Source organism: Crocuta crocuta, unplaced genomic scaffold, assembly GCF_008692635.1.
Source record: "Crocuta crocuta isolate KB4526 unplaced genomic scaffold, BGI_CrCroc_1.0 scaffold330, whole genome shotgun sequence".
Lineage (NCBI taxonomy): Eukaryota > Metazoa > Chordata > Mammalia > Carnivora > Hyaenidae > Crocuta > Crocuta crocuta.
Window position 1 is genome coordinate 576,337 of NW_027530521.1, and position 10,407 is coordinate 586,743.

The following is a 10,407-nucleotide window of genomic DNA, read 5'->3' on the forward strand; positions in this document are numbered from 1 at the left end:
ACTACAGGGTTCTCCAATTTCCTGTTTATAAAATGGGGATACATTTCATTTTTCTCCATCAAAGGAATGTAGCTTTAGTTAGTGTTTAGAGGAGAGAGGTAATTAAAAACAAAATGCTATTTTCTGTGTGCTAAAACTGCTGAGCTTCCGCAAGTGTTTTCTCATTTAATCCTTATACCCACCTATGGGAGATTGTTGTACCGACCCCCCCCCTTTTTTTTTTAACCCATAAAGAAACAGAGGCTCAAAGGTTAAATAAGTTGCCAAAGCTCACACAGATGGTAAATGGAAGAGCCAGGTCTAGGGATGCCTGGGTGCTCAGTCAGTGGAGCGTCCAGCTTCAGCTCAGGTCATGATCTCACGGCTTGGCCCATGAGTTTGAGCCCCACGTCGGGCTCTGTGCTGACAGCTCAGAGCCCAAAGCCTGCTTCAGTTCTTCAGATTCTGTGTCTCCCTCTCTCTCTCTCTGCCCCTTCTCGCTCATTCTCTCTCTCTCAAAAATAAATACTTAAAAATATTAAAAGGAAGAAGAAGAATAGCCAGGTCTAAAATCTGGGTCTAGTTAACTACAAAGCCAAGCTCTTAAACTCTTAGGAAAGTATTCAGAACTTTGAAAGATAAGCTTTCCTTTTCCAAAAATTTTTTTCCAGTTAATTTGAACCTAAATTTCAGACTGCAAATAGGAAAGCATTCCTTGACAATTTAGAGCCTGGGTGGCTCAGTTGGCTAAGCATCCAACTTTGGCTCAAGTCATGATCTCACGGTTTGTGGGTTGGAGCCTTGCATCGAGCTCCATATGACAGCTCATAGCCTAAAGCCTGCTTCAGAATCTGTCCCTCCCTCTTTCTCTTCCACTCCCCCACTTACACCCCGTCTTTCTCTCTCTCTCTCAAAAAATAAATAATAAAATAAAACATTGAAAAAAAATTTAAGTACATTTGATTTAACTGAGAAAAGGATAAGTTTCCCAGTTGAAAAGAGAAGTGAAGGGGTGGGGGAGGGACAAATGTGTGTCTGTGTACATGTACACACATACAGTTTCTTACTGTGAAAAAAAAAAATTAGTAAAGAAGTTTATATTGTCCAAACCTGTGAAACTACCCAGAAGAAATGGTCTGCTTTTGAGATTTTCTTCAAATAGAAGATATTTTTCTTTTCAGTTTCCGCTGTCTGCAACAGCTCCGATGGTGTGGCTCCCATACTCTTCTATTGACCAGCTTCTCCAGGCTCTAGGAGAGAACAGTGCCAACAGTCACAACATTGCCGTAAGTCAGTCCTTTCATGACGCAGGTCAGGTGTCTTTCATAAGCCCTAGCACTCCCACTGAAAGCTGGCTCTTCAGTTCTCAAGGATCAAGGGGAGAACAGACACTCTTTGTTGCCCTTAACATGCTGCTCCAATCCCTTTATAAAATGAAATTTTAAATCAGATGTAGCTAAATCAGATGTAGCCTCTCTGGTTCTGAGAAGGGAGCCAGTAATGCTTTTATTAAAATGCTGGTGTGATTTGCATGTTTAGAAAATTCATTAGGAGAACAGGATTGGGGTAGGGTATGTTAACACAGAAGTCCGATTTTATCAATAGAATCACAGAATCCTGTACTGAATGTTGAGTAAGTGAAGCGGAGTGGCGGTCATCTTTATTAGGGGGAGTCTAGTTGGCGAAGTCAAAGTGGTGAATAACTTCATTCTTTTTTTAGTCCTTGACCTGTTCTGTAATGATTCCCTTCTTTTCTCCTATAGCTGTCCCAGAAAATACTTGACAAGTTGGAGGACTACCAGGAAAAAGTTGATAAGGCAACACGGGACTTATTATATCGTCGGAACTTGTGATCTGGACGACTGCCTAGCCTTTGTAACCGCTTGGTGCCTCTTAGGGCTTAAGACTTTACCCTACAGGAAGCCTGTATCCCAGGACAATTTTTATACCCACAAATGGTGTGTGCAACATCAAGTCTGCGTTCTGCGCAAGAGAGGAGGGCAGATGAGCCACAGAACCTGTGCTTGCTGGCGGTGCTAACACACAACTTCTGGTTCTCAACCTTGGTCTCAAACAGCTGCTTTTGTATATGATTCACAAGCTTTTTTAGAGTTTCTATTTTTTTAAATGACCGAAGACATTCTTTATCTGCAAATTAAAACCCACCCTCACTTTCCACAGTAGCTGGTGGCGGTGGTTGGTTGTGGCTAACCACTGGACACAGCCACTACAGACCCTTCATTCTTCCCGGCCACTGTCTGTATTTCAGTGGAATTATTTTGGTCCAGAACTGACATGTATTTTCTGTATTGCAAACAGAGGCTAATGATTTTGCATATTCTTTTCATTATTTATTGTGGAGTTTTTGTATGATCTTCAATAAAGTATTAAATAATTTGCCTAGATGGAACCTAAAATGATGATCAGCTGTGAAAGAAGATACCTTCTTTTGAATCTGGTTCTGAGGCTAAAGTTAAGTAAACTCTTAGCTAAGAAAAAAATGGGGAATTTTATCTATACCCAATTTTCAAGGTAAATTCTGTTAACTTCTATGATTTATGATAATCAAGCCGGACTTGATCATACAACTTGTCTAATAATGTATTGGACCAAAATATAAACTTTCCTGGTCAGATTCAGAAATATTCATGCCCACAGATTTTGGGGATCATGAAAAGTAATATCTTGGATTTTATTCTGTATATTAAAATGTATCTTTTAAGGAAATGATCTGTATATTACTTGCTTGTATGCCCTTTGACCTCTATTGAGTTTTTCATAAGCCTTTAATTTTTATACTATCAATACCATAATTACATTATATATTTTAAATAACAATGTGAGCTTCACTGTGGTACTGTTATTGGTAGATATTGAAATGTATGGCTCTTTTTTCATTTTAGGTCTACCAAGGTTAATGTGAAGTGTTTGATGTAATTGGGACTGGGAGAGCCCTTGCCCTGCCAGAGCTCAAAAACCCGTGGCTCCCAAGCAAGAAATATACATATTTAACCAAATACACACATAAAAGCCAAAAGAAAGGTTTCACAGAATATGTATTTGTCACTATGTAACCCGACGCTTTCATGAATGACCAGTGGATCATAAGTCACAGTCTGAAAAATATCAAATCCTCTTCTAGCCATTTTGGAGAACGGGAAGTGCCTTGAGACTGACCCTGTTCCAGAAAATTACCCACCCTATATTGCTCATCAGAGCAGTGGTTTCCATGGGGGCACTGGAAAAGACCCAGACCAGCTTTTTCTGTTGTCAGTATTTTGGTTCAAGACCCCACCCAACCTGGAGCAAACCCAGCTCTTATGTCCATTTCCTTTTTTTTTTTTTTTTTTAATGTTTGTTTATTTTGGGGAGACAGCACAAGTTGGGGAGGGGCAAAAGAGAGAGAGAGAGACAGAATCCTAAGCAGGTTCCGCACTGTCAGCGCAGAGCCCAACACAGGCCTCAAACTCACAAACAGCATGACTGGAGCTGAAATCAAGAGTTAGATGCTTAACTGACTGAGACCCCCAGGCGCCCCTCTTTTCTTTTCTTCCACCTTCTTCACTTTGGTTTCCATCCAGAACAGAAGATGGGAATTCTTTCACTTCACTTTTCTCTCCACTTTCGTTCTGGAGAAAACGAAATGGTTCGTTTCCTGGACCATGCATGTGGTGTTTTCTTAGTCCATAGTAGCATCATTATTCCTTGTTTTTCCCACGCCAACAATTTCTGATTACAAAATGTTATTAAAAGGGTTCCTCTTGGGGAGCCTGGGTGGCTCAGTCATTAAGCATCCGGCTCTTGGTTTTGGCTCAGATCATGATCTCACGGTTTGTGAGTTTGAGCCCCACATTGGGCTCCACACTGTCAGTGCTTGAAATTTTCTTTTCTGCTTCTCTCTCTCTCTCTCAAAATAAATAAACTTAAAAAAATAAAAAGCGCCCTCTTAGGGACACCTGGCTGGCTCAGTCAGTGGAGATGCAACTCTTGATCTCAGGGTTGTAAGTTTGAGCCCTACAATGGGTATAGAGATTACACTAAAAATCTTTAAAGAAAAAAAGAAGCTCCCTCCTGTGCTCACTTCGGCAGCACATATACTAAAAATTTGAACTACACAGCGGCACCTGGGTGGCTCAGTCAGTTAAGCGTCCGACTTCAGCTCAGGTCATGATCTTATGGTTCATGGGTTCAAGTCCCACATCAGGCTATCTACTGTCAACACAGTGCCCACTTCGGATCCTCTGCCCCTACCCCCTACCCCTGCCCCTTCCCTGCTGGTTCTCTATCAAAATAAATGAATAAACTTAAAAAAAACAACAACAACATTAGGGGCATCTGGGTGGCTCTGTTGAGTGTCTGACTTCAGGTCATGATCTAGTGGTTTGTGAGTTCAAGCCCCACATTAGGTTCGCTACTGTCAGCACAGAGCCCACTTTGGATCCTCCGTCCCAGCCCCCCTCTGCCCCTCCTCTTCTCACACACTTGCTCTCCCTCTCTCTCAAAAAGAAACCTTTAAAAAATACATTAAAATTAGAACAGTACAAAAATTAGCATGGCCCCTATGCAATGATGACACAAATTCGTGAAGCATTCCATTAAAAAAAAAAAAAGCTCCCTGCTTCTTTAGTACTTAACTGCCATTATAAAGATACGACTCTCAGAGGGAAATTTTATCACTCCTCATATAACAAGATGTAACATAAGATCCCTACATTACCACCCTGTGACAATAAAATGGCATTGTTTCCTGTGAATAATAGAATTAATGACACACGAGTTTCGTACTGACCATTCTTACCAAGTTTATCACTGATTTTTGTAACCTTCCAAGAAAAGCTGATTTGTTCTACAAGCTGTCCTGTGCATTGTCACCTCTGCCACCTCACCAAAACGCTCAAGAATCCCAGGGGTCAGCTCTCACCCGCTCACTATGGATTTTTCTCTCCCCATTCTGATTCCCTCCCAAAGTACAGGCTGTCTTGTCTCCTAAAACTGCACTGAGCACTTAGGGGTAAAACAAAAGTTTTAAAATTAAAACAACAACAACAGTTACGGGGCGCCTGGGTGGCCCAGTCTGTTGAGTGTCTGATTTCAGCCCAGGTCATGATTTCTTAGTCCGTGAGTTCGAGCCCCGCATCAGGCTCTGCTGACAGCTCAGAGCCTGGAGCCTGCTTCTGTGTCTTCCTCTCTCTGTGCTCCTCCCCTGCTTGTGCTCTATCTCTCTCTGTCTCTCTCAAAAAAATAAACATTAAAAAATTTTTTTTGAACAGTTACAAGATACAGAAGCTTCTAGAAAACACAGTCTGTGCATCCTCATAGATTGTACTATTTGTCCACCCTTTGGGTACCAGGCTGTTCTGGTGTGGCTGATATCAACATTCCCCTCATGGCAGGCAATATAAATAAATAAGATTTCTGTTAAAATAATCAGTAGTGAAAAGTCTTAATCACAGTCTATAACAGAATTAACCTAATTTACCTCAACCTGGTAAATTTTTTTTCTACTAGAACGATATAATAGAAAGTTCTAACATGTTCTTTAATCTTCAGTTCTTTCCAATTTTGTCTGTACCTAGAAACAGATAGTCCTGTATTACTGTTTTTTCACAAATTGAGACCTTAATAAGTAGCTCATTCACCCCAGTATACAAGAATATACCTTTACATATCTGCATGGAACTCCATTCATCAAATGGCCAATTTATTGTTCAAATAACCTATGCCTGTCTGTATAGACTAAAAATGGATATTTCTTCCAGTAAATGAGATTTTATTATTTAAATGAACCTCCATAAAAACAAGTAAAATAGTGTAGTATAAGAAAGAATGTATCTGGTCAGGGCACCTGGCTGGCTCAGTCGATGAAGCAGGTGACTCTTGATCTCGGTCATGAGTTCCAGCCTCATGTTGGGTATAAAGATTTACTTGAAAGATATATATGTTTGTTTGTGGGGCACCTAGATGGCTCAGTTGGTTAAGTGTCCTGCATTGGCTCAGGTCATGGTCTCACAGTTCATGATTTCGAGTCCCATGTTGGGCTCTGTGCTGATGGCCTAGAGCCTGCTTCAGATTCTCTGGCTCCCTCCCTCTCTGCCCATCCCTTGGTCATGCTCTCTCTCTCACAATAAATAAATGAACATTTAAAAAATACATATGGGGTGCCTGGGTGGCTCAGTCNTCCAGGTCACTCTCTCTCAAAGTAAATAATCTTAAGAAAAAAATATATATGTGTATATGTATATATAATATATATATGGGTGCCTGGGTGGCTCAGTTGGTTAAGTGTCCTGCATTGGCTCAGGTCATGGTCTCACAGTTCATGATTTCGAGTCCCATGTTGGGCTCTGTGCTGATGGCCTAGAGCCTGCTTCAGATTCTCTGGCTCCCTCCCTCTCTGCCCATCCCTTGGTCATGCTCTCTCTCTCACAATAAATAAATGAACATTTAAAAAATACATATGGGGTGCCTGGGTGGCTCAGTCGGTTAAGCGTCTGACTTCGGCTCAGTTCATGATCTCACGGTTCATGGGTTCAAGCCCCACCTTGGGCTCTGTGCTGACAGCTCAGAGCCTGGAGCCTGCTTCAGATTCTGTCTGTCTCTCTCTCTCTGCCCCTCCCCCACTCACACTCTATCTCTCTCGAAAAAAAAAACACTAAAAAAAAAAAGGTCTGCTTTAGGGGTGTCTGGGTGACTCAGTTCAGCTTCTAACTCTTGATTTCAGCTCAGATCGTGATCCCAGGATTGTGGGATCAAGCCCTTCGTCAGGCTCCATGCTCAGTGTGGAGATTGCTTGGGATTCTCTCTCTCTCTTCCTCTGCCCTACTCCTCAGCTCTCTCTCTCTCTCTCTCTCTCTCTCTCTCTCTCGGAATGGAATGGAATAGAATGGGATAGGATAGGATAGGATAGGATAGGATAGGATAGGATAGGATAGAACAGAGGTGCCTAGGTAGCTCAGTCGGTTGAGTATCCGACTTTGGCTCAGGTCATGATATCACAATACATGAGTTTGAGCTCCACATTGGGCTCTCTGTTGTCAGCACAGAGCCTGCTTGGGATCCTCTGTCTCCCTCTCTCTTCCCCTCTCCTGCTCATTCTCTCTCTCTCTCTCTCTCAATCCCTCTCTCTCTAATAACTAAATAGAAACTTTAAAGGGGCGCTTGGGGGGCTCAGTCAGTTGAGCATCCGACTTTGGCAGGTCATGAGCTCACAGTTCATGAGTTTGAGTCCTACCTCGGGCTCTGTGCTGACAGCCTGGAGCTGGCTGTGTATCTGTCGCTCTGCCCCTCCCCCACTCATGCTCTGTCTCTGTCTCTGTCTCTCTCAAAAATAAATNATCTCTCTCAAAAAAAAAAAAAAAAATTAAATAAATAAAATTTTAAAACTTTAAAAGTAATTAAAATAAATAAATAAAATAAAATAAAATAAAATAAAATAAAAGGTCTGATTTAGCTATAATTTGCCTACCCTTGGTCCAGATCCCTAACACCTTCTCTGAGTGCAGTAACGGCAGACTATGTCTCCTTCAAAAGCCAGTGGTTCTCAACCCTGGCTAAACATTAGAATAATGTCAAGCGTTTTTAAAAAAAATAAGTGATAGGGGCACCTGGCTGGCTTAGTCAGAGGAGTATGCAACTCTTGATCTCAGGGTCATGAGCCCCACGATAGTTGTAGAGATTACGATACATACATACATACATACATACATGCATACATAATTGATATTGGGATGCCTACTGGCTGGCTCAGTCAGGAGAGCATGCAGCTCTTGATCTTGGGGTCTATGTTGGACATACAGCTTACTATAAAAGAAAATTTGATATGGATGGGCACCTGTGTGGCTCAAGTCAGTTAAGCATCAGACTTCGGCTCAGGTCATGATCTCACGGTTTGGGCGTTTGAGCCCCCCATTGGATCAGTGTAGAGCCAGATTCTGATCCTCTGTTCCTCCCTCTCCCTCTGTCCCTCCCCCATTTTCTCTCTCTCTCTCTCTCTCTCTCTCTCTCTCTCTTAAACATAAATAAACTTAAAAGAATTTTTTAAATAAATAAATGCACATTTAAAAAAATTGATATGGGCTCTGTACTCTCACCCCCAACCCAACTGATTCTGATTTTTATATTGCTTTGCTGCTATCCAGATGGTTCTATGAACAGCCAGCATTGAGAACCATGGTTATAAATACTACAGTTATTTCAGTCACCTCCAGAAATATGTTTCTCCCAAGGAAAAAACCTTTCCCATTTCTATGCACTGTGTGTTTAGCTCATAATCTCAATTTGATTCCAGCCAGTTTCATAATAGGATCTAGATCTTTGTATAAAGAAAAGACTCATGGGGCGCCTGGGTGGCTTAGTCAGTTAAGCGTCCGACTTTCACTTAGGTCATGATCTCGCGGTTCGTGGGTTCGAGCCCCGCATCGGGCTCTGTGCTGACTGCCAGCTCAGAGCCTGGAGGCTGTTTCGGAGTCTGTGACTCCCTCTCTCTCTGACCCTCCCCTGCTCACGCTGTCTCTCTCTCTCTCCTAGAAATAAATAAAAAAACATTAAAAAAAATTTTAAAAAAAGGAAAGACTCATTAATAATAATAGTTACCATATAATAATTGCTTATTTTGCTCTTTGTACAAGGCAAAGATCTTAAAACTATGTTCTAAGTTAAGCTTCATGACTACCGTAAGAATACTGTTGCTAGCATATTGTATAGCTGCAGAAACAGAATTTAAGGTTGTTAAGAAACTTATCCATGGGTGCCTGGGTGGCTCAGTCAGTTAAGCGTCCAACTTCGGCTCAGATCATGACCTCAGAGTTTGTGAGTTCTAGCCCCATGTCAGGCTCTGTGCTGACAGCTCAGAACCTGAAGCCTGCTTTGGATTCTGTTTCCCTCTCTCTCTCTCTCTGTCCCTCCCCGACTTACGATCTGTCTCTCTCTCTCAAAATAAACAAACATTAATAAAATAAAATAAAAATAAACTTATCCAACCAACCACTTCTGGAAGGTGCAGAGGGTGAGTTTTGAACCAAGATGTTGGCTTCAGAACTCTTATACACACTCCTATATTTCAATGCCTCTTCTCTCAAGAAATATCAGAAAACTAACAGCTTCAAAACAGCAAATTTTCCTGTTTGTAGCTGCTAATTTTTCAGAAATTTTTGGAGTCTAATCTCAGGACACTAATCCAGATATTTCTCCCATAGGCAAGAAAAGAATTTTTGCTACTTATTTCACGTTTGTATATATTTATGCAGTATATTCATTCAAAAATTGAGTGCTTATGCTCCAGAAAGTGCATTTCATAAACAGGAAACAAACTGGACAAGCCACTGTTTTCATGGCTTTTACGTTCAAACATTGCCTCAGTCAGAAGAGCCTGTGTGACTCTTGATCTCAGGGTCATGAGTTCAAACCCCACGTTGCGTGTAGAGATTACTAAACTTAAAAAAAAAAATGGGGGTGTGACTGGCTGCTTCAGTCGGTAGAGCATAGCACCCTTGACGTCCGGGTTATAAATTCCAGCACCATATTGGGCACAGAGATTCCTTAAAAATAAGATCTTACAAAAAAATTTGAGGGGCCATCTATACATTAAGGACTATGTGATCTACCATACAAAGTTTTGGTAAAATACGATTGTACTTGTAAAGCGCTTGGGCAGTGAGTGCCTCAGACATAAGTGCGCTAACGTTTACTGGGTCCTGAGTAATGGAGAATTTCCCCATGTGACGCTCTATTCCAGCTATTCCAATGGCTGGCTCCAAAGGAAGGAAGAAGCGGAAAGGGAGGGGAGCGTGCTTAAGGACGACAATGCAGGTCGAGGATCGGACCGATGTGCCCGGTTGGGAACGCTGTAAACCATCGCAACAGTTTAGGACTTTCCCTCTTATGCGGTACAAGGTCTAATGATTGTTTTCCTGCTGGTAAGTAACCCAATATAAGACATCAGATTTGTGCCCTAAGAAAACATTTACAAAACCACAAAAGACCCACTATTCTACTCAGTGTTCAATGTTATGCCCAAAATAAGCCACGATAATCAGAACGAAACTCGGAGAAGGCCTTCCCAAGGAACAAAAAACCTACCCACGGCAGGGTAGAGAATAGGGACAAGATGGAGGACAAAGGGGATAAAGAAAAGACTCCGCAACAGACGCATGGGTGGAGTCCATGATGGGAAGTCGTTCTAACTCAGGCTCTTCCGCGCTATTGGCTCGACTCTCACTCTTTTTCTTTTTCCACTGGCTACTGGCTCCTTCAGTGGATCAAAACAGCCAATCGCCTAGCACCGTGGGTAAAGCCCGCCCTGCCACCCTGGAAGGAGGAACCAGAATAGCGTAAAGGGCCCAGGGCGCTTGCGCGGGCGCGCGCTCCGCCGGTTAAAAGCCGATTCTCTGAGGAGGCGGTGTCGCGGTACATGAATATTGATTACGCAGC

At 42.1% G+C, this 10,407-nt stretch overlaps 1 protein-coding gene across 1 annotated transcript in view; it reads left to right on the forward strand.

Annotated features, from left to right (window-relative positions):
- The window catches only part of NUP160 (nucleoporin 160), a 49,687-nt gene extending 46,672 nt beyond the window's left edge, over window positions 1-3,015 (forward strand). The window contains exons 35-36 of the mRNA XM_077767276.1: window positions 1,161-1,265; window positions 1,743-3,015. Of these exons, the coding sequence (XP_077623402.1) occupies window positions 1,161-1,265; window positions 1,743-1,832 (195 nt within the window). The 3' untranslated portion in view covers window positions 1,833-3,015. The remainder of the gene's footprint in view (window positions 1-1,160; window positions 1,266-1,742) is intronic.
- Window positions 3,016-10,407: the final 7,392 nt, after the last annotated feature.